This window comes from Salminus brasiliensis, chromosome 5 (genome assembly GCF_030463535.1).
Source record: "Salminus brasiliensis chromosome 5, fSalBra1.hap2, whole genome shotgun sequence".
Lineage (NCBI taxonomy): Eukaryota > Metazoa > Chordata > Actinopteri > Characiformes > Bryconidae > Salminus > Salminus brasiliensis.
In genome coordinates, this window is record NC_132882.1 from 5,057,889 (window position 1) to 5,082,756 (window position 24,868).

General features: G+C 43.2%; 1 protein-coding gene across 1 annotated transcript in view; it reads right to left on the reverse strand.

The window, feature by feature from the left end:
- actr3b (actin related protein 3B) overlaps nt 1-24,868 on the reverse strand; it is a 34,144-nt gene that overhangs the window by 8,111 nt on the left and 1,165 nt on the right. Inside the window, exons 2-9 of the mRNA XM_072679280.1 lie at nt 23,584-23,639; nt 17,114-17,238; nt 14,942-15,052; nt 14,547-14,642; nt 11,565-11,672; nt 7,871-8,014; nt 4,423-4,596; nt 3,544-3,636 (exon numbers count right to left, since the gene is read on the reverse strand). Coding sequence (XP_072535381.1) covers nt 3,544-3,636; nt 4,423-4,596; nt 7,871-8,014; nt 11,565-11,672; nt 14,547-14,642; nt 14,942-15,052; nt 17,114-17,238; nt 23,584-23,639 — 907 coding nt within the window. The remainder of the gene's footprint in view (nt 1-3,543; nt 3,637-4,422; nt 4,597-7,870; nt 8,015-11,564; nt 11,673-14,546; nt 14,643-14,941; nt 15,053-17,113; nt 17,239-23,583; nt 23,640-24,868) is intronic.

Consider the following 24,868-nt stretch of genomic DNA (forward strand, 5'->3'; position numbering starts at 1 on the left):
TTTAAACTAAATACTTAATAAATATAGTAAAAATATAAATTATAAAAATAATACATTGTAATGTCTAAATACTTCAGTGGGAAATAGAAAATAGTAATACTACAAAAAATATTAATTAATGTATTTATTTATTTATTAATAAAAAATAATACAATACAAACTAAAAATATACATATAGTGACCAGAAAAATAACAGAATTTAATATATAAACAATTATGTAAAAACAATAATAATAATAATAAATAATACATTAATATAATTTAATGTTAAGATGCTAAGTACCTTGTAAATACCTTGTAATTGCCAAAGAAATATATAAATATTATAATATAGTAATATATTAAAAATATATAATATTATTTGTTGTTGATAAAAGGTTGCAGCAGAATTCTGGGAGTAGAAAGACCAAAGTCAATATGGAGCTGGAATGTCACCAGGAAAGTGAGTGACCTCAGGCTGACCTGAGCTTCAAATTGACAGGCAGTGATAAAAGGGGATCTGGGGTAAAGCCCTGCATGGCTGCAAAAGGTGAGGGGTTGATCTTTCTTTAACAAACTCGGGAAGCTGTGTGGTTTGGATTAGCCGGATGCTAGCACAGCATCTGAAGAATATCAGCACCATCAGAGAGATTAAAGAGGAGATGCTTCAGTGCAGATGAGAACTGTTCAATTTCTACCTTGGATTCTACCACACACACACACACACACACACACAGCCAGGAAATGTTATAGAAATGGACATATTGATTTCTGTCCTTATTAAATTGCTCTGAGAACTTTAAAAGCATCATCCTGTGTCCAAATGGTCCGGCTGAGTTACCGAGACCCTTTCAATGAAGACAACAAGGCCAGTGGTCCTATTATCAGAGCTCTCTGTTCAGCCCAAAGCTTCCTCTATTGACTCGTTCGTTTCACATGCAAATCAAAACGTACGATTTTGAGTGTAATGAGCTGCTTTCTATTTGCACTTCTAATTATCAGTCAGCAGAATTGGATTTTGGTGAGGCATTGTTTGCTTTGTTTGCCCTGACAGGCTCAGCGCCTCTGGGTTAAAACCACGGTGAGCTCACGGTGTAAACTCGACTACAATGAGGGCAGGATCTGTTGGAGCTGCTCAAAGTAAATGCCACATTCCTGCCGCCTGGTCCCGAAGTTGCAGACGTGGAGAAACGAAAAGTTAAGTCACTAAAATTGCAGAAATCAGAGGTACTAAATGAATTGACAAAAGTATTTGGACACCATTCACTGCTCCTTCTGAAATTACGGATGTTAAAAAAGAGATTATCCTGCTTCTGTTCTGCTTGAGTTCCAGTCTTTTCTGTCCAGAGAAGAAGGCTGTTCGATTTTGGAGGAGCATCGCTGTGAGGATTTGGCACCAACTCATCCCAAAAGTACTGCATTGAGCGCCGTCCATCATTCCTGATAACACACACAGTTCCACTGCTCCACAGCTCAATGCTGGGGGGCTTTACACCCCTCTACTAGCCCACGCCTGGCATTATTAGGTAGCATGGTGTCAACAGGTTCATGTTTATCTGCTCCTGCAGAGAGTCCTAATCTATTGGCAGTACTTCTCTACAGGGGCTAGACAAACTGTATGTGTATGTGTGCATCTGTGTCAGCAATAGGTGCAACCGAAAGTAGCTGAATGCAATCATTAGAAGGGGTGTCCACAAACATTTGGACACATAATGTAGCAAATGACAACATATCAGTGTGGATTTATGTGTAAGCGGCGGTTTAGCTGCATAACTGTCAAATACAGTAAAACTGAACCCAACGTTTGGAGGCTGTTAATATAAGGGGTCTACCTAGGGCTGGACGATATGGTAAAAATACTGTATCACGATATTTTTTTTCGCTATACACGATATTCATAGCGAATCATTATGCTCGGAAAAACATACGGTCATCACAATATGATAAAATATCTTCGGGTGGTCCAGCAGACTAAGGCGCTGTCACTGTGATCACAGGGTCGCTGGTTCGAATTCCAGCCATTAGCAGCCGGGGCCTAAGAGAGCTCAATTGGCCTTGCTCTCTCTAGGGTGGGTAGATGGCGTTATCCCCCACATCACTCTAGTGCGGCGCTGGCCGTCACTGGCGTCTGCTGGCCGGTGCGTCAAGAGATGGGTATGCGGTATATGCTGCTTCCCTCCAGGCGCGTTGGTTGGTTGCCTGGCGATGTTGCATCGGTGGCAGTTGGAAAAAGAGGTGTGGCTGGCTGCACATGTGTCGAAGGGGGGCATGTGTTGGTCTAGCCCTCACTTGTGTCGATGGGGGGAGGGAGAGAGAATATGTGTAGGTTGGGTAACTGGCGATCTAAATTGGTGAGAAAACGGAAATAAATATAAAAAATATAAATCATAAAAAAATATATATCACCATACTGCCCAGCCCTCTGGTATTCAGCAACATACAGTACATCTGGGAAAGTTAGTGGTAACCTGTTTTCTGCACTTTTTCAATAGTTTCTGCAGCCGGAACCCTGCTGTTGGCTGTGTGCCGCTAGATGTGCCGTAAACATACATAAAAAAAATAAACATGCTAAATCTGAGCTGCTTCGCGGAAGAGTTGTGAGTCAAAGTAAATGTGTGTGAAAGTGTTCAGCAGTGTGAGCTTTCACCCATGGCCTTGGGCTATGTCACTCTCACGCAAGCCTTCTGTAGGCAATTGGTGTGCTCTTCGCTGAGTGGGCAGAAGAGGGAGCTTGGTGGATGAACACTGACCCCTAGCTACCGAACCGAAGCACAATCCAACACAACAAGGTTCACTGTAGGAGTCCTCGTCCCTTTAAACCTTCATGACCATTCTTGTAATCCCTTGCAGGCCCCTGCAACTGATCCAGAACACGGTTCAAGTTCAGCCATGTAACTCCTGGCTCACAAAGCCCAGACTGGACCAGCCAGCCCCTCAGTATTTGTTGGCGATGGTCAAAAGCCGATCCACACCAAGAGTCCTTCCAGCTTCAAGTACGGCTCGGCTCGACCCGCCATCCTTTAAGATCCACAGAAGACGAGCGTCCAGACTTTTTACTGTCCTGCACCGACAAGGTGGACAGCCCGGCGTGCCACGTGGCCCTGCAACCCTCTTCTGATCTTGGCTGGTCCTCCTTTATTGTTGGTGATCAGATATTTTAATAATGTTCGCACCTTGCATTTTAGCCATCTATGGTAGTGAACACACACACACACACACACACACACACACACACACTAGTGAACTAGGGGCAGTGAGCGCACACACATACACCTAGAGTGGTGGGCAGCCAACTTCAGTGCCCGGGGAGCAGAGAGGGTGAAGGGTCTTGCTCAAGGGCCGAACAGTGGCAGCTTGCCGAGCCCGGGTATCAAACCCACAACCTTGTCATCAATAGCCCAGAGCTCTAACTGCTGAGACATCACTGGTATTTTTTGTTCAGCACCCTCTGCCTCAGTCTGGTTCTGGTCCAGGTCCAATCGGGCCACAGTGTCCATACTGACTTTCGCATTCAGCAGGTATCTTTTGGATGCTAGCCAATACAGCTAGCTAGAGTAAACATACCTTGTATAGAGGTCTTCTCACATCTATTGGGCAATTCTGAATGACTTCATCCACAACATCTGAAATGGGCTGCATGAAGTCAGGGTTGGCAAACTGAAAAATCAGGAAATCAATTTCTGAGTATAATTTAAATGTACAGTTCACATGCTTTAATGTGTTGGATTCAGTGTCATGAATCTACTGGCTGCATGGTTGCTAACAAGAATGAGCTACAGAGCTCAAGAAATTCCCCCAGATCACAAGCTTTAAAAACTTTAAACTCAACCCAAAACCTAACCCTAATCCTAACCCTAGCTATAATCCTTGTCCTAACCTTAGAAACTCAACCCAAAACCTAACCCTAATCCTAACCCTGGCTATAATCCTTGTACTAACTTTAAAAACTCAACCCAAAACCTAAACCTAATCCTAACCTTAACTATAATCCTTGTCCTAACCTTAAAACCTCAACCCAAAACCTAACCCTAATACTAACCCTGGCTATAATTCTTCTCCAAACTTTAAAAACTCAACCCAAAACCTAACCCTAATCCTTACCCTGGCTCTAATCCTTTTCCTAACCTTAAAAACTCAACCCAAAGCCTAACCCTAATCCTAACCCTGGCTCTAATCCTTGTCCTAACCTTAAAAACTCAACCCAAAACCTAACCCTAATCCTAACCCTGGCTATAATTCTTCTCCAAACTTTAAAAACTCATTGTCCTTGTCCAATCCTGTCCTTAATCCTAACCTTAACCCTAATATCAACTCAAAACCTAACCCTAATCCCTACTGGATTAAGTTAACCATATAATTAATTATTTCATCACCACCGATTCTTTTTTTAAAGAGGAATATTTACTCAGTGAACATCTAAGATACAAATAAACTCTCTCTTACTTCTGGATGGAAGAATATCTCAGGCCCAAGAAAGCGTTCATATCCAACGTCTATGTGAAACTCGTTTTTGCTAATGGCGTTGATGCCTTTGTACTTCTTTATCCATTTCCCCGGGTCCGTGTCATACTTAGTGAACTCCTTCACAATGTCTGGGCAGATGTAGCAGTAACGCTCCTAGAAACCCAAAAAACACACAGATAAAACACACTGTACACACTACACATTGCATCTGAAAAATGCTTATATAAAAATATTTCTAATGCTAAAACATTAATTATATAACATTTATAGACATTCATGAGAAGTGTGCACAATAATGGAAACACCATCTGAGACTCTGTCCCCAAAATGAAGAGGCTGAATGACCAACTAATTCAAAAAAGGAGCCAAATAGTCAATTACAGATCAATTAATCATTTTGGTATCAGGTTAATTTCAGCAAAATATGATGGATCAGATATCAGAGGAGAAAGTAGAAGACAACCCAACCATAGCCCTGATCCTAACACTAATCTTGACCTCAACCTAAAACAATTCTGATTCTGGCTCTAATCCAAATCCCTAACCCTAATCACGGCCTGCATCTTAACCTCAACTCAAAACCTAATCCTAATCCTGTCCCTAATCCTAACACTAAACCCAACTCAAAACCTAATCCTAACCCTAATATTAACCTAAAACCTAACCATTACCTGAGCCTTAAAACCTGGCCCTGAACCTTAAATTCAATCCAAAACCAAAACCTGGCACTCATCCTGGTCTTAATCTAGACCCTAATCTTAACCTCAACCTAAAACATAGTCCTGACCATGGCTCTAACTCCAAACCCCAAACCCTAATCTCGACCCTAAACCTAATCCTAACTCTAATCTTGGTCCTTGCTTTAACCTCAAACCAAGACCAAATCCTAACCCTAATCATAGCCTGTATCTTAACCTCAACCCAAAACCTAATCCCAACCCTGTACTTAATTTTAACCTCAATCCAAAACCTAATCCCAACCCTGCACTTAATCTTAAACTCAATCCAAAACCTAATCCCAACCCTGCACTTAATCTTAACCTCAACCCAAAACCTAATCCCAATCCTGTACTTAATCCTAACCTCGACCCAAAACCTAATCCTAACTCTAATCTTGGCCCTTGTCTTAACCTCAACACAAAACCTAAAACATAATCCTAAATATGGCCCTTATCTGAACCCCTAACTCTAATCCTGGCTGTATCCTAACTTCAACCCAAAACCTAATCCTAACTCTGACCCTAATCCTAAACCCTAACAGCAATCTCATCCAAAACCTAATCCTAACCCTAACCATAAAGTCATCGCAAAATCCCTAATCTTAGCCTGGACCCAAAACCTTATACCAATCCTGTCCTTAATCCTAACCTTAACCCTAATCTCAACACAAAACCTAACCCTAATCCTAACCCTGGCCCTAATCCCTAGTCTAACCATAACTTCGCGTCGGAACAGAAAAAAGTGAAGTGGTATTGTACCATCTCTATTGTCCTAACAGGAGGAGACGATGAGTAACAGGTGGCTTCATTTAATTACGTGTTTAGCGCCACCTACTGGAAGCCTGTGCATGGTGGTCAGCCATTTAGTTGATTAGTTACAGACATAAACTCTCATAGGTTCTCAATAAATACAGACATATCAGGTGTTTCTAAGGCAGAATGGCCCATAACCCGCTGTTGTTGGAAGTGAATGTGGAGCCTGGTCTGATGGGTCATCTTTCACGCTATACTCGGACGCATTTAGAGCTAGAGAAAGCTAACAGGCGACGTCTGCTGCCAGCCGATAAACACAACAGTGGAGGCATTATGGTATGTGCAGCCATCTCTAGAGAGTCATTAGGTTCAATGATTGCTCAGCATGGCGGTGTAATGGCTACAGAATATCAGGCCATTTTACAGAAAACCACTCCCTCAAGGTGTTTACAGGATGATAACGGCTCCCTGCGCTGGGTTAAAGGAATTCAAGAGGGTTTGTGACCGCAGTGATGAAGGGATTAAGTGACCTGCATATGCAAAAGGGAAGAGCAGATTTCAGAAACCCTGAAGTACATATGTCCTAAGCACTACTCGGACAGGATCAGACTTACATGAGGAGGCGGGTCATGTCATTTTACCCATCTGACCACCTCTGAAGCCGTCCTTTTACCAGCAGATGCTTTAAGGCCTGTAAGTTGTGAGCTTCGGCCGCAATGGATCACGTCAGTTAGTCTTGGCCATTCATAATCCTGATGTCGGTTCACCGGTTGTCCTTCCTTGGGCCAATTTTGGTAGGTACTGACCACTGCATACACCCCATGGAACACCCCATAAGACCTGTCTGATGTTCTGGAGGTGTTCTGGCCCAGTCATCGTCTAGAACATCACAGTTTGGTTCTTGTCAAAGTGTCTCAGATTCTTACGCTTGCCCATTTTCCCTGCTTTTAACACCTCCATCACCTTCAAGAACTGACTGTTCACTCGCTGCCTAATATGTAGATCCCACCCCTTGACATTTCACCTGGTTTTAAAGTTTTGGCTGATGAGTGTATTGACATTTTTAACAAGGGTACCTCTGACCTCTGACTTTTTAACAAGCAAACACTAAAAAACAACTTTTTTTTTGCAACCAGAATACCAGAAACAGATACACTAAATGGACAAAAGTATTGGGACACCTGCTCATTCAGTGTTTCTTCTGAAATCAAGGGTATTAAAAACATTTTAAAGTTTATCCTGCTTTGTCTCTACTGTCCAGGGAATTTGGAGCACTGCTGTGAGGGGACACTACCCCACCTTATCCCCACACTTCACAACTCATCACAAAACTACTGGATGGAGCACCACCATCCACAATTCCAGAGAACACAGTTCTTCCTAAGCTCAATGTTGGGGGGCTTCATACCCCTCTAGCCCAGTCCAATTCTCTTGGCAGTACTTCTCAACAGGGACTAGACAGGCTGTGTGTGTGTGTGTGTGTGTGTGTGCATTTGCACATGTATGTCAGCAGTGCGTGCAACAGAAAGTATCTGAAAGCATTCCTTAGAAGGGGTGTCCATAAATATTTGGACACTAAATTGTCCACCCTAAGGCTGCACAGGTTTGTAACTGTTGAAAATGTTCTACAGGTCATCAAGTAACGCAAAAAAATCTGCCTCCCAAACCAGCTCATAAACACCAGCGCTGTTATTAGCACAGCACAGAGCTATCCGATTCCTGCCCGCTCATACTGGAGCCGACATCTGCAGGCAGCAAAACACAGCACTGTGCTCTCATTTCCCTGATCCAATCACACAACACTGAGAGCATACAAAGAGAAGGGGCGATAATGGCTGAGGGGTGTGGGAAAGGCTGTTTATCATATGCAAGGAAATAAGGCTGTTGTCTAGGAAAGTGAGAAAGCGAGAGAGAGAGAGACAATGGTGAATATTCTGGACATTGGTGTTGTTCACCTTCACTGCCTTTGCCGTCTCCAGCGATTGTTCAGGAGGAATCCCGACCTCTCGCTCCCTGAGGAGCTGCTGAATGAAGTAGGTGATGTCCCGGCCTGCGATGGGGATGTGTTTAATACAGCTCCCAATGACATAACCCTCCGCCTAGGAGACAGGAAGGCAACAATACAAGACCAAGCACAGCATTGGAGGAGCAGGCTAGCAAAGACATCTCCTTATTTACACAGGTAAACACAGCTCCCCACCCTTACCCCAGATCCCTGACCCCAACCGGAGTGGATCAGCCAAGACATCCAAAGTCCAAAGTTTATTTCTGTTCGTTTTTCGATGGATCTTCACTCTTAAAAAAATAAAGGTGCTCCAAGGGGTTCTTTGAGCGAAGCCATAGAGGAACCAATTTTGGTTCCATAAAGCTTTTGGAAGCTTTTGTAAAAGAGTAGATGTTTAAGTTTGTAAAAAAGTGGATCTAAAGTGCTCCCCATTAAAAGCTAATTACAAGGACATTTAATAATATTGCATAATGCATGCTCTACAATCTGCGTAACAGGGTGGTAAAGTGTTTATTGTGCATTTTTACAACTACTAATGCAGTTTTAGTCCAGTTATGCACTAATAGAGGTCATAATGAGTAAATCTTGATAAATCGTGAATAAATCAATTAGAAATGTCTAATTTAACCCCTTAACACTCCAAGGCTTATTACACACTAAGGTGTATTACTCGACGGGGTCGACAGGGACTTCTATACAAACTGGTGGGGCTATTCTCTGGTAATAGAACAGGGCTTTGGCCCCCTGGTGGTCTATAGGCTTTTAAAGGGGTTAATAAACACCTAAATGTTCCTTAAAATAACGAGTTACCAATCATATTAAGTACTTTGTGTTTGATGTGTGTGTGTGTGTGTGTGTTAGCTGAAAAGTACCGTTTCCGAGCCCTCACCTAAAACCTAACCCTAATCTTAACCCTGGCTCTAATCCTTGTCCTAACTTTAAAAACTCAACCCAAAACCTAGACCTAATCCTAACCCTGGCTATAATCCTTGTCCTAACCTTAAGAACTTGACCTTAAACCTAACCCTTATCTTAACCCTGGCTATAATCCTTGTCCTAACTTTAAACACTCAACCCAAAACCTAGACCTAATCCTAACCCTGGCTATAATCCTTGTCCTAACCTTAAGAACTTGACCTTAAACCTAACCCTAATCCTAACACTGGCTCTAATCCTTGTCCTAACTTTAAAAACTCAACCCAAAACCTAGACCTAATCCTAACCCTGGCTCTAATCCTTGTCCTAACTTTAAAAACTCAACCCAAAACCTAACCCTAATCCTAACCCTGGCTCTAATCCTTGTCCTAACCTTAAGAACTTGACCTTAAACCTAACCCTTATCTTAACCTTTGCTATAATCCTTGTCCTAACTTTAAAACCTCAACCCAAAACCTAACCCTAATCCTAACCCTGGCTCTAATCCTTGTCCTAACTTTAAAAACTCAACCCAAAACCTAACCCTAATCCTAACCCTGGCTCTAATCCTTGTCCTAACTTTAAAAACTCAACCCAAAACCTAACCCTAATCCTAACCCTGGCTCTAATCCTTGTCCTAATCTTAAAAACTCAACCCAAAACCTAACCCTAATCCTAACCCTGGCTATAATCCTTGTCCTAACCTTAAGAACTTGACCTTAAACCTAACCCTTATCTTAACCTTTGCTATAATCCTTGTCCTAACTTTAAAACCTCAACCCAAAACCTAACCCTAATCCTAACCCTGGCTCTAATCCTTGTCCTAACTTTAAAAACTCAACCCAAAACCTAACCCTAATCCGAACCCTGGCTCTAATCCTTGTACTAACTTTAAAAACTCAACCCAAAACCTAACCCTAGCTATAATCCTTGTCCTAACTTTAAAACCACAACCCAAAACCTAGACCTAATCTTAACCCTAGCTATAATCCTTGTCCTAACTTTAAACACTCAACCCAAAACCTAACCCTAATCCTAACCCTGGCTCTAATCCTTGTCCTAACTTTAAAAACTCAACCCAAAACCTAGACCTAATCCTAACCCTGGCTCTAATCCTTGTCCTAACTTTAAAAACTCAACCCAAAACCTAACCCTAATCCTAACCCTGGCTCTAATCCTTGTCCTAACCTTAAGAACTTGACCTTAAACCTAACCCTTATCTTAACCTTTGCTATAATCCTTGTCCTAACTTTAAAACCTCAACCCAAAACCTAATCCTAATCCTAACAGTAGCTATAATCCCACCTACTGTATCTAACCTCACTTCTTTATTGGGGAGGTGAGCTGCTGGTGAACCTGAACGAATCCCTACAGTGTCTGGAGGTCACAGAGAAGTCAGGGCCCAAACCTCAAAGCGTTCCTCAAAGCATCTCTTAAAAGTCTGCCTACGTGCCCAAGACTTCTGCACCGAACTGATTCAATTCAGAGTTAAAGGGTGGGATGAAGTACTTTTCCAATCTGGGGTCCAATAAACCTGCTGAAACAGCTTTTCTAACAGGATGAGGAGGATCTGGCCTCATATGCTTTCTTTCTCTCTCTCGCGCAGTGCTGCACAATAGCCAACTGCACTGCAGACACCGGGGTGTTTACTGAAACTGTCCCGGTCCTCTGAGCTCTAATGGACATATGATGACATGTTAAACATGGGGAGGGTGGGTGTCACACCTCTCCCTACTGACATGAGCAGATACAGGCTGATACTGGCTTCAGCCCACAAGTCCCATATCGGCACATCCCTGTGTCCCAATCAAGTTACCCCCCCCAAATCTGATCTACTACCCCCCCCCTCCCAATCCCTTTATTTTAGTCTCAGTTTCAATAATCAGACTTTCTGGTCTGACTGATTTAGTTTAGTCGAGACTTTTCTTAAAATCACTGATTTATAGTGTTTAATATCTGATAATCCAGTCTGATCTCCTCCCTGACCAATCAGCTCCCAGCTCCTTTACAACACTGCAGTCTGATCACTTCCTGAGTGTGTGTGTGTGTGTGTGTAGTGGTACACACTCTGGACTGGTATCTGTGGCTGTTGGTCTACTGGTGTGTAGTAGCTGGTTTATAGTGGGTGAATGTGCTGTGTGTGTGATTGGGGTTTCTATAGCGTGTGTGTGTTAGTATTAGCATTAGCATAAGCCTCCCATCGGTTCTGAACGGGTTCTTCAGTGCTGGTTTAAGAACAGAGAAAGGCGAGTGAGCGGTTCTGCGGTTCTCCCGCTGGTAAAACGGTCAGTGTGTTTCAGTGAGAGTTTTATAAAGGGTCAGATATTATGGTCTGTTTTCAGGTTCCACTGTAAAATAGCTCCACACTGCAGAACCTCAACTCCTTTATTTACCTTCTGAGAACGTCCACACTGCTGCTGCAGCCGGCTGGGGAGCAATGTCTGTTAATGGCGCCTTTAGGACACTAGATGGCGCTCTGAACACTGTGGTTAAAACAAAGACTCAGAACTGGATTAGTAAGTGTGCTCCAAGTCAGTGGAGTTTCTGTTGTTTGAAGAAGTACAGCTTACTGTTGGCTGGCTGCCTAATATAGAGCCACTGTAGATTAAGATAATCGCCTGTCCGTGGTGCTAATGTTATGGCTGAACGGTGTTCATCAGACATTTACAATGCTTATTTTAACGACATTAATTACTAAGTAATACACAGTATAGCAAAGTCTTATTTACCACTGGTATGGCGTGAGTGACTCCATCTCCACTGTCAATGACGATTCCTGTTAGCGTTCGCTCTCCCACCTGCCTGGACGTCCACGAGGCCGCCAGCGCCAAAACAGCCTGAGGGTTCACAGGAAAAGGGGAGACAGATAGCAGATGCAAGACCATGCATACAGGGGTAATATGGGCAGATTAGTAATGACAGCATACAGCAGGATCTGAGCACCTGCAGGTTCATCAGCTCCTGCAGAGAGTCCTATTCTATTGGCAAGACTTCTCTGCAGGGACTAGACAAGCTGTGCATGTGTGTGCATTTACACATCTGGTGTCAGCTGAGGGTGCCTTAAATTAAAGTAGCTAAATGCATTCATTAGAAGGGGTGTCCATAAATATGTGGACATATGGTGTATAGTACTGCATACTACACACTGGCTTTCAACCAAAAATATTTATAACCTGAGGAAACTTGCAGTAACGGCATGAACAGCGTAGCTCTGCCAAGCAATCCAACTTCTCAACTCCAGAGACTAAACAGATAGACACCTCCATATACACACACACTCATGCACCCAATGTGAATCCCAGGCAATGCAAAAGCATTGCACTACATACTACCTCACTACGTTACTGGACTCTTGGCACATTTATTGCACATAAATTACAAATGTTATCTATTTATTTTTATTATTTATTATTTATTTATTTATTATAAATATTTTTGCACAGACCTGGTTTTTATTTTAGAAATAGCTGCTATAGTAACACGCTAACCTGTGCTGCACTTGACTTGTGTTTACATAGTATTCTCATTTTATTACACAACATCCCATCATCCAACATCCCTACATCCCACTACTGTCTCAGTCTCTGTCTTATTTATTTACACTTTCTCGTCTGCACTGTCTGAACTGTGCTGTAGTGTCTGTCTGCACTGTGCTGTGTGTTGCACCACAGTCCTGCAGGAAGGCTGTTTCCTTCCACTGTGTACTCTGTATATAGCTGGAATGACAATAAAGCCTCTTGCCTTGTTAAAGTCAACATCTTAACCATAAAAGGATCCCTATAAAAGTGCACTATGTATGATCAAAGCTGTTTATTCAGAGGCCTCTGATTGCACCTGCTACACACACATTATCTCCGGCACGTTGCAGAGCTAATTAAACACTGAGCTAATCTGCTGCTCCTCATTGTCTGTTTGCAGACTGAGAGCAGAATCAGGCTTCAGTCAGTGTGTGACTGACCTGAGGTCAGCAGAGATGAGGCAGCTGGTCAGGCACAGCGGCCTTGATCACGAAAATGAACTGGATAAAGTATCACTGTGGATGATAAATACTCAATTGGTCGGGTTTTCTGAGCCTAGACCAGACTAAAGACGTTTCTCAGTGTTAATCACTACTGACACTGCCATTAGTCTGGGACTAAGCTTAATGCACAGCCAGGGAACGGGCCTTATGTGTCCCGAATAGGCAGATTCCCACAAAACCGTTATTCCCACAGAAATAATTAGGAAAAATGAAGGAAATTGGAACATTTACAGCACATAAAGGAAGATAAACTATACAGTCTGTTCAAATGTTTGGGATCACTTGCCATATAATGATTTTTTTCTATTATAGACAAAATTAAGGAAACACAGTGTGTTTAACATGTCTACATCCGTTACATGTTCAGCAACTTCTCATGGTAAATTTATACACTGTGGGAGTTTTTTCACCCCTGCACATTTCAGTCCGGTTAAATCGGACTCTGGTTCGTATTCACCCCCCTGGTGCGATTCATTTGGGCAGGTGTGAATACGGTAATCACTTGGTCTTGGATGCAGACCAAGACAAACACACCAAAACCCTCGAATGGAGGTGGTTTCAGTCAGGTCCCAAACTAACTCGGTTTTTAATATTGGATATTATTAAATGCTCAATAATCTACTGCGATAATTTATTAACATACTTGTCAACATAATGGCCTCGAGATTAAAGAATAGAATAGACTAGAATAAATCCTGGATTTTAATTAATTAATTAATTCACTTTGTAGTTCTACCTTAAAACAGCAGTTTCAGGATCACACTGATGCTCCACTGACTGTAACAGGGAGAACGGCGTGTCCGTCATTCCCACTCCAGGCCGGAGCGCTGCTGCTGCTACTGCACTATGGAGGTCTGGTGGTGGAGCTGCAGGAGGAGAACCTCTCTCCAGAACTGCTGCTGTGTAACACTGCGTAACCCATAGAGTCATACTAGTGTAGAATCCTGTAGTGTTACTCTACCGCCTCAGCCCACGTGCTGCTCTACCTTCAGCTTCTGGAGCTTCTCTCAGCTTGTCCAGAGATGCATGTGTACAGCTATTTGTCCATGAGGGAGCGAGGGATGTGAATTCTGCTCATTTCTCAGTACTATAAAGAATTCTTAGTCATTAATAGTCTTACTATTAATAGAATCCTGTGCTGTTAAGCAGAGCGAGAGCAACCAGACTGGCTCCACGCTGTTGAAAACACTGATTCCAAACTATTGATTGGTAGTGTATACACAGATCAGCCAGAACATTAGTACCACTGGCAGGTGAAGTGAAAAAACATGGTTTATCTTCATCCACATTGGCTAAAAAAGCTGGTGATTAAAAGCTGGAAAACCAAACTGTGATGTTCAAGACAACTGCAGGGCCAGAGCATCTCCAAAACATCAGGCAGGTCTCGTGAGGTGTTCCTGGTACGCAGTGGTCAGTACCTACCAAAAATGCTCCAAGAAAGGACAACAGGTAAATTGGTGACTAGGTCATGTGCACCCAAGGCTCACTGATGCTCATAGAGGTCCCACTCACCTCACAACAGTCTTGGTGCCAGATACTACAGCAGGACACCTTCCAAGGTCTTATGGAGTCCATGGCTTAAATGGTCAAAGCTGGTGTACTCAATATTAGGCAGGTGGTGTTAATGTTATGGCTGATCACCGTATGGCCGAAATTCCAATCCCTTGTTCAGATGTTTGCTGGGTTTTACCTGGACAGCGATGTAGAGGCCCGGGATATTGAAAGTTTCAAACATGATCTCAGCTAAGTATTCTCGGTTCTCCGGGGTGTTCAGCGGAGGCTCAGTCTGCGGACGGCACAAGACAGGGAAATCCGTTCACTTCAGAACAGCTCCTCCGAACCAAACAGCAGCAGCTCGTAACAAAGTCTGTGAATTATCTTTTATAGTGTAAAACAGGACTGCCAAAGAAACGCTCCTCACATCAGGAGAGAAGAAAACACAAAGCAGCAACATAATCTTTTATGACGGAGGATAAAAGCTGCTATAAGAACCAGCTGAGAGTGTCTGTAAACTGAGGTGCAGGGAAGCAGTCGGCTGTCCCGTCATACCCAGCAGAGCTCATGAGAATAAACCGAGGGGCTCACCATGAGGAAGTTGTGGTCCTCAGGCTCGGCTCGCAGGTACTTAAATATCACCTGTTCCATGAACTTCTCCATCAGGTCCCAGTCCTCAATGATGCCATGCCTGATGGGCCACTAGAACACATATATACACATATAAATATACACACACTCCATCACACGGCCGACTCACAGCTTTCATTAAGCCTCCACTTAAGACCAGGAGCTGCCCTTTACAGTGAGAGAACTTCTGATGATGAATGGATCCATATAAATGAGCCAAATTACTTTTTAAAACTGAACCCATTAGACTAAGAAAGTCTTCGGCTTATAAAACGTTACTGCCATGTTAGCACAGCACTATTTACCTGGGTTTATTTTAATGTTATATAGAGTTAATTACAGGTAGACACTCTCACTGACCACTGACTTTATGTCTATTTGGGTTTATTCTAATGTTATATAGAGTTAATTACAGGTAGACACTCTCACTGACCACTGACTTTATGCTTATTTGGGTGTATTCTAATGTTATATAAAATTAGTTACAGGTAGACACTCTCACTGACCACTGACTTTATGCTTATTTGGGTGTATTCTAATGTTATATAAAATTAGTTACAGGTAGACACTCTCACTGACCACTGACTTTAGGCTTATTTGGGTTTATTCTAATGTTATATAGAGTTAATTACAGGTAGACACTCTCACTGACCACTGACTTTATGTTTATTTGGGTTTATTCTAGTGTTATATAGAGTTAATTACAGGTAGACGCTCTCACTGACCACTGACTTTATGTTTATTTGGGTTTATTCTAATGTTATATAGAGTTAATTAAAGGTAGACACTCTCACTGACCACTGACGTTATATAACATTAGAATAAACCCAAATAAACATAAAGTCAGTGGTCAGTGAGTGTCTACCTGTAATTAACACTGTAATGTTATATAGTAATGTAAATTTCTCTATTTATTAATGGTTAATGTGTGAAGTCTGTCTGACTGAGTGTGGTTAGTGATCACACTATTCGTATATGAGTCTCAGTATTTATTAGTATCTGCTCTCAAACCTAACACAGCTCTGTGTGAGCTCTTACTGCCTCCTACTGGCAGAACATCACCGAAGCTGGAAGTTCACTCCATAAAAAACAGCAAAGAGTGAGACTGTAGGAAAACCGCACAGTCTGCACATTTTCAGCCTACACCACCCAGAGTCCCACCCAGCCATCACTTCCACAAGGTCAGTTCTCTGACACCGCTGCTGCTTTTTGACGTAATGTGAATCTGACAGTTGTTCTTTACATTGTCTTGCATTGGACCAATAGGAAAGCTCCAAAATGACTTGAAATAAAATATGTTATATACATTGATTTCCATTTAAAGTTAAGTTTTTTTTCTTTACTTGAAAAGTGACCAGTGACAGCAATGCTACACAACACTGGGTGCTGCATGAATGGACACTATATTGAACAGTAGTATTTCTGCAGTTTATGGTCACAGACAAAGATGCCCCCTAATTAAATAATTATAATTCTGTATTCTCATTAATTATTTATGTGCACAGGAGACTGTATCCTATATATATATATATATATATATATATATATATATATATATATATATATATACACACAAAGGCTTGTTAAAACCAGTACTTAAAAACATGACATCATTTTAATCTCCACTGACACTGAGCATGCAGCAACACTGAAGGCTCCTTAAATCCTAACATTACATTACACTACATGGACAAGTATTGAGACATCTGCTCTTTCACTGTTTCTTAAAAAAAGGGTATTAAAATAGTGTATCCTGCTTTATTTATGTCTCTACTGTCCAGGGAGGAAGGCTTTCTACTAGATTTTGGAGGAATCATCCAAAACCATCATTCCAGAGAACACAGATCTTCCACTGCTTCACAGCTCAATGCTGGGGGGCTTTATACCCCTCTAGCCCATGCCTGGCATTAGACATGGTGATGTCTTAGTCCTATTCTATTAGCAGTAGTCCTCTACAGGGACTAGACTAGCTGTGTGGGAGGGACTTTTCACATCTGTTTCAGCAATGGGTGCAACTTAAAGTAGCCGAATGTGTTCATTGGGAGGGGTGTCCACAAACTTTCAGCATATCGTTATACAGAGCTACAGTAGAAACGAGACTTGGTCCTCGGGGGGTAAAACAGCTGAAATCACCTTGGTTGCATAGTTAGGCTTGTCAATGGCTTCATCTCCAATGAAGAAATCCAAGTCATCCACTCCCTTCATGAGGCGACGCTGGGCCTGGTCTCCTACTCCTGCTGTCTCTCTGATAGCTATGCCTGTGGATGACAACACATGAACACACACACACACACACACACACACACATCATTCAGACTCAATTTCTCTAAAATGAACCGATTTAATTATTAGATTATTAGCAGATCAGTGGGAATGTTTGGGGTATCAGGCCAAAATCAGCAGAAACACAGGATAACTTTGGGAACCCATTAACACGTCTACCCTGAAACAGCACACACTCACACACTGTGTGATGTGGTGATGTGATGAGCCGTGTGCCTCGTCTGCGCAGTCCAGCGTCTGAGTAGTCTGAGCATCGGAGCCCACTTTTAGAAGCTCATCCTAACTGAAGTGGCGCCTAATGAAGTGCTTTAATTAAAAAGCAGCTCGTTTTAAAGTTGTACTTTTTAGAAGAGGGAGGAATCTTGGAGCATATCCATGCTGGACAATTCCCAGGGAACTGGAAAAGAAACAGTGGTATCCTGCCATCTGCAGCAATTTCGTTGGGCCAATCCTGTGGGTATTTGTATGTGGTAACAGTGAAAGCAGTAATCTGTATATTTCAATACACAGCACATAATGATTTATACAGATATTCATACACACAGCCAGAACAACTGACCCGAACAACCCACATACAGAACAGAATCTCACTCTATACACTAATAAACATCCGGTACCACTTCACTTCAGCTGTGCTACATAACAGAAGCTGTCATGACAGTGCATAAGGTCAATGTAAAAAGAGACCTTTCCAGGTCATTTTGGAGCATTTCCATTGGTCCATTTATCATGTAGGAATACCTTAGTTTAAACAAATAATGCCCTCCAAGCTGGAGCCATGATTGCTGTTTGCTGCTGGCTTCTCTATGATAGTATGTGATGCCTGTATGTCACTCTGATCCTGAGTTATGAATACAGTGCAGGAATTGGGTTCAGTGAATGGATCGGTCCCATGAATCGGCCTAATTATCTGATTCCCGATCCAGCAAATTTTGTTAGTATCGGACCGATATCCGATCCTAGTATTGGATCAGTGCATCCCTACTCATAAGGAAACCTCTGAATAATAGAGGATACATCCATTCACACACAAACATATGAATATTCCATATCATATCTTCTATCTGGTACAGAAATGGAATAAAATGTCTTGTTTAAAATAAATTATAATATATATATGAACATTTTTTTATGGTATTTTGAAAGCCAAAGCCAAGTTTCTAACCCAAGGAAAAGGTTAATGACCATAATCTGTACGTTAGTATGACAGCATATGGCATCTTCTATGGCTGTCAGCCCCTCTGTATCGCGCCCTCCCCTGGGGTGACACCCGCAGGCCCAAATAAGGACTTCCCCCTCGTTTGTGTTCATGTGTTTGGCTCAGTGTATCGAGTCATGTTCGTTTGGTTCATGTGTTTCACCTGGGACTGGGGGTACTTAAGGAGCCTTAACTCCATTGTTCTACGCCGAGAACTGTCATTTGGAACCTTGAGGTCACTCGAGAGGTTCCTCGTACGACTAGAGGTGTGTTACGGTCAGCTTCGGCTCGGTATCCGCATTCAGAAGCAGGTCACCCTGCTTACCACGTTATCAGCGAGGCTCGCTCACTGTCAGGATTCACTGGCAAGGCGTTGCCATTTCAGGTTAGGTCGGCCTTGCCGTTTTTGTCTAGCTGCTGGTTCTCCAGCTCTCCTTGTCTACGTATTGAGCGCCGCTGGAGTGCCCGCTCAGCTCCCTACTCCTCTCAGGCCAGGTCTGTTATGTTCGCCCTGTACTGGTCTCTACTGCACAGACTCTGGTTGCAGATTTGACAACATGAGGGACCAATTTGGTCTTCATTACTACTGAACAGAAGGTAAAAAGGAACCACAGCATCCATGTTTCCTACAGTCACTGATGCCACATGCTGGGATCGGTCAAAATAATCTATTCCAGCACTTCTAATACAGACTTCACATCCTTTCACATCTTTCAAATTTAGGAAAACTACAGACTTAGGAATCCCTCAAAGTGCCCTTTATTGTTATGGGGTGGACCCAAGAGCAGAGCTCCTGGTGTTGTATGGCTCTGCTGGGTCCATGATTGGCTGCACCTTTCCTCTTCTTTTGTTCTAGTTTTCTCTTTACCGGTTTATCCTTTGCCCCTCTACAAAGGTGCCCCTGTTTGGGAGAGCATTTTTGCAGAACCTCCCATGAGTGTTTAGCTATAATTTGTGCTGGGGCCTCTGGGAAATGGAGTTTTTTTGAGCTGCTCCCAGCTGCTGTTTTACTACACCGTCTTGGCCCCCTGCTGGTGACTGGCGGTGTGGGATGAACCCTTACATTTATGGCCTTTTCTTTTAACTTTGCCTCTCATGGTCTAACAGTGGTGCCACTGATGCCAGAGGGGGGCAACTGCGTACAACGGTGAGTGGTCCAGTACAGAGCAATCGACACACCACTGTCGATAGTCGTACTACGATAGTTTACCGTTATTGTGATCAAATCAGTGAATTTATGCTTTTGAGAGCACATAATAGATACAGCCTGTAGGAAAGGGTTAATGATCATAATCTGTACGTCAGTAGGACAGCATATGACTGCATCTTTTATAGCATGTTCATGACTTTATGCTTATGTCAGTTTAATGCAGCAGGATTCAGGTTAAGTGTTGCTGTTTATTATGTACTGTATTATTTATTGGTCGGATAACAAGAAAAATCTATTCCTTGCTCTTGGTTGCAGGACTGAAGGTCTAATACTGTCCTAAATTACAGATTTCCATCATCTTTCTCCCTAACCTGGCAGCACCTGCATATCCCTGCTGGCAGAGCAGTGCGGTTCAATCTTCTTCATGCCCCAGTGTGACCGAAAATAACTCGACACACTGAGACAGGGCGGCACAACACGCCAACGAGATATGACGCTGCAATTACTGTGAGATCTCTAAACACATCAGTGAACGCCTGACACGTCCATGAGACATGATTATGGATAGGCCCGCCTCAGCTTGGCGGAATATTACCTTCATTTATCAGACCACGCAAATACACTCTGACAATAAAGGTGTTCTTTCACCAGGGGGTTCCAGCAGGAACCTTACTAAAACTAGAACATCTGACCATATCAATCCAGTTCTATCAGCACTTCATTGGCTCCCAGTTAAATTCCTATAAAATTGACTATAAAATTCTTCTATTAACATAAAAGCCCTACATGGCCTCGCTCCTGAGTACCTGCGAGATTTTATTGAATATTAAGAACCATCAAGATTACTTAGATCTCAGCGTGATGCTTCTTAGTGGTTTCCAAAATTCAGCAGGGGGAACAGCCTTTTCTTATAAAGTCCCCCAACTCTCAAAAAACCTTCCAGATAATGTTAAAGTATTCTGTGTAGTATACTGAGATGCTGGAGCTGTCGTCTCGCTGCTTGCACGCAATCACTCAGGTTGGAGCAGATGGATGCTAGCATTTCAGGGTGCTCCCGTGTCTGTGTTACCTTCTGGCTCTCTCCTTTTAATTAAGCTGTTATAGTCAGACCTGACGGAGTCGTCAGACACACTCTGATACTGCTCAATATTCTCTGCCCTCTATAAAATCTTTTTCAGAGAATTATCTCTGTCTCTTTAGCTTCTCCCAGTAAATGGTCACCCAGCCCGACCTGCTGGAAGATTGCCTGCTGAGGTCCCCTCTACCTGCATCAGACCAGCTGCCACCTACCAGTCCGACCAGCAGGTCAGTCAGATAACCTCCTTTGCCCATTTTCCACTCTGCTACAACTGACTGGTGTGCTTGCTTATTTATACGCACCGGCGTCCCGGGTCATAATGTTCTGATATGCCTGTGACAGTGGGCAAAGGGTGGTAGCATCTCGGAAAGCACTTATTTTGTGGGATGTTTTAGAGCTACCGTGGTGAGGGTGTACCGAGAATGGGCTCAATGGGCTTAACAGTGGTGCCCCACGGGCCCCTGATGCCAGAGGGGGGGCGAGAGCGAATGACGGTGAGTGGTACAGAGCAATCGACGCACCACTGTGGATCAGCTAACCCCTATAATGAAAGGTTGAACATCTTCCAGCACCGAATACAGTCCATGCCATGACGTCTCAGTAGTGTCATCCAAGCCGAGGGTGGTTTTCCCACTATTAGGTAGGTGGTCTTTAAATTCAGATACGACTGTGTATACATATATATTCACACATATGTGTGTGTGTGTATTATGTGTTTGCCATATCATATACAGTGCATAACTGGAGGTTTACTGTAGGGCTAAGTGCACTGTTTTACAGTCTGCTGAGAAGTTTTGACAAAAGGCATGAAAATCATGGGCATTCTATAAAAGCATGGACAGGCAGGTAGGCGCAGTGCGTAGTACGAGGTTACAGGAAAAGTGGGTGAAGAGGAATAAGACGGCTTTAATTAGCACTTCCCTACGGCACTGTTTAATTAAAACCCTCTTCCAGAAATCCTGAGTGCTGGTTGGAGTGCAGAACCACTTCACTCCACCTTCCACAGCACTGAAAGACCATGACTCTGACTACCTGCTTAGATCAGGGTGGCTTACAGCACAGATGGAGGTGCTGTTAGGTGGGCAGTTGTGGGGAAATGTCCATGTGGGAAGCATAATGGACAGCACTATAGTTAAAGGGTTCATAACACCAAATAAAATATTTGATATAGCATGTGAACACTGTTTAATACAATCCACTATTGGACAAAAGTATTTGGACACCTACTCGTTCACTGTGTCTTCTGAAATTAATGTTATTAAAAAAGAGTTGATCCTGCTTCTGTACAGCTGTAAGGATTTGATTGCATTCAGTGTCAAAAGCATGAATGAGGTCAGGATGTTGGATGATCACCACCACCCCGCCTCATCCCCAACTACCCAAACTTAACTTATAGGGAGTTAAGTTTCAGCCATGAGTGCTTCTTGAATGAGGCACAATGTAGGGCAACCAATGAGAACAGAGCTTGTGTGTTCACAAACCTGGCTAATTAAGGCATAAAGAGAGGTTGGGAATATTGTTGCATATGTTGTCCTTCAAAGATTTAACAGTGGGGGGCTCTGAGGGGTCCAGTGGACAAAACAGCTGCCACTATGAGCTGAGGATCGCTGGGTCAAATCCTGGGACATGCTGCCTGCCATCAGCAGCCGGAGCCCTAGAGAGCACAAGTGGCCTAGATGTGGGCAGATGGCTTACACTCTCTTTGGAGTGATGCTGACTGGCACTGCTAGCTGTTCTTCGGTGACGTTGTATCGGTGACAGTTTGAGGAGACCTCAAAGAGGACAGCTTCCCAGTGTCGGGGGTATTACATGTAATAGGGGAAAGTACTAACAAGCTGATTCGGGCAATCACCCTTACATCATCATAACACTATTTGTCTTCAACAAGCATTTGTCTTCCAGTAGAACTGAAGGATAATGTCACATTGTCAGTGTACCACCACCATGTTTGGAAGGTCGAAGGATCAATTAAACAGGCCTTTTTTATCTGACCATTAGACTGACCAATGCTCCATCACAATGGGACTCTCATGTACCACGACTTTAACCAATGGAGTCAAACTCTGGAGATTCAGAGTCTGGTACAGTTTGGTAAGTTCCAGCTCCAACACAACTAATCCAACTCCTCAGTGACCACCAGGTTTAGGGCCCTATTTTAGCAATCTTTAGGCTTGCTTGATTTAGGGGGCGTGTCGGTGTGTCTTTGCTATCGTAACGACGGAAAAAGTTCACCTTGCACGGCTGAAAACCCACAAAACTCATGTACTAGGTCTCTTAATGAATCATGGGTGTGTTTGTTTCGGGCGTAACGTGCAGCAATACACCAATAAGCATGTCCCTCGCCGTTCCCTTTAAGAGCCAGGTGCGGTCAGACTGACTTTGGCAGGTTGCTATTTCAGTGGTGTAAAGTGTTGGGGGGGCGCGAGCATCGGGCTGCACGCGCCTGTGTTGACAATTCACTGCCGAGATAGCAACGAACGTCTGGCTGTAGACGAACGTCTGCCTAGGCAGTTTTCAGTCAGTGGAGCTCCTGCTGTGTGTTCTGCTGCCAAGATACACAGTAATACACCAGAAACTGACCTGAACACCCCTCATTTCGAGACCAGCGTAGATATTTTCACAAGCAGCACTGCTGTTTAAACGACGCAGATGGAAGGGATGAAAATAGGCTGTTGGCGGGGTGGAAGATAACAATGAGCATCATGACGTGCCTTGCACAGAGTGTAAGATTTAAGGGCCCTTAGGGTTAAAGTGTGGAAGGTCTCCAAATTGTGCTGGAACCCAGCCCGTACGGGACCACAGCTGGACATTACGCTGTAACTCCAAATCGGGCAAGAGTATGTGGTCACTGAGGAGCCTATACCAAACCATATCTTAAAAAGAACAGTACTTACAGGATGGCATGATGAACTGTGGCTCTGTGTTTCCTGCATAGCCGATCTTAGTGTATCTGAAACACAAAGCAATGATACATTAGTATAGCATGAGTAGAAGTACACAGTGCTGCTCAAAACTTATAACTGCATAATTGCTATGTAATGTCGGGAGACTGAACACTACACTAGAAGATACCAGAAGGAATTTACAGAGACTAGAGCTCCAAGAGACAACTGGTTTCAGAGCCAGACAACTGCTAGAAGGATTGCTGGTGGTGCACTGTTCTACTGTGCAGCAACACCAGCACGAATATGATATTCATGGAAGAGTCATGAGAAGAGAAAACACAAACTTCCCAAACTTCAGCTTCAGATGTTTTCAAAGGAACATCAAAACAAACCTGATGCACTTTGGAGACAAGTCCTGTGGAATAAAGGAGGCAAAATAGAACCACATGAGCAAAGGGGCAGAGTTCCATGCAAAGAAGCCTTCTCCAACTGTTAAACACTGGGGTGGGTTGACTGTGCTTTGGGTTTGTGCTGCAGCCAGTGGCATGGGGAACATTTCACTAGTAGTGGAAAGACTGGAGATGAAAAGAGGATGAGCTTCTCCAGCAGGATAATGACCTAAACACACCTCCGAATCCACAATGGACTCCCTCAAGAGGTGCAGGCTGAAGGTTTCGCCATGGCCCTCACAGTCCCCTGACCTAAACATCATTGACAACCTGTGGATAGTCCTCAAAGAGCAGCAATAGGCGCAAATCCCCCAAACCTGAACTGAAACACTCCTAGCTGTGACAGAAAATGCCTACACTATAAGCTGAGACCCTCACTAAAGGGTGAGGGGGGGGGGGGTACTAAGGACTGACCATGCAGGGTGGCCAAACTTTTACCTTGGGCCCCTTAGACTTTTCTGTCCTTTGCAGATCATTTCTTTTCATTCCTTTACTATTTAAAGTAACAGATACACTCTATTGACAAAAGTATTGGGACACCTGCTCATTCTTCGTTTCTTCTGAAATCAGGGGAATTTAACTTTTGGAGGTTCTTCCATTGAAACCTCTTGAGTTGCTCTGAGGAACCTTTTTCTTAGGTTCCTTAAGAGGTTCTTCTACAGTTTCAACTTGAAGAACCTCTAAAGGTTCCCCAAAGATCAGTGATACTTTAAACAGTGTACTGTCCCGGGACGAAGAGTTTCTACTAGATTTTGGAAAAGCATTGCTGTGAGGATTTGATTGCATTCAGCGACAAGAGCGTTAGTGAGGTCAGGATGTTGGATGATGATCATCACCCCACCTCC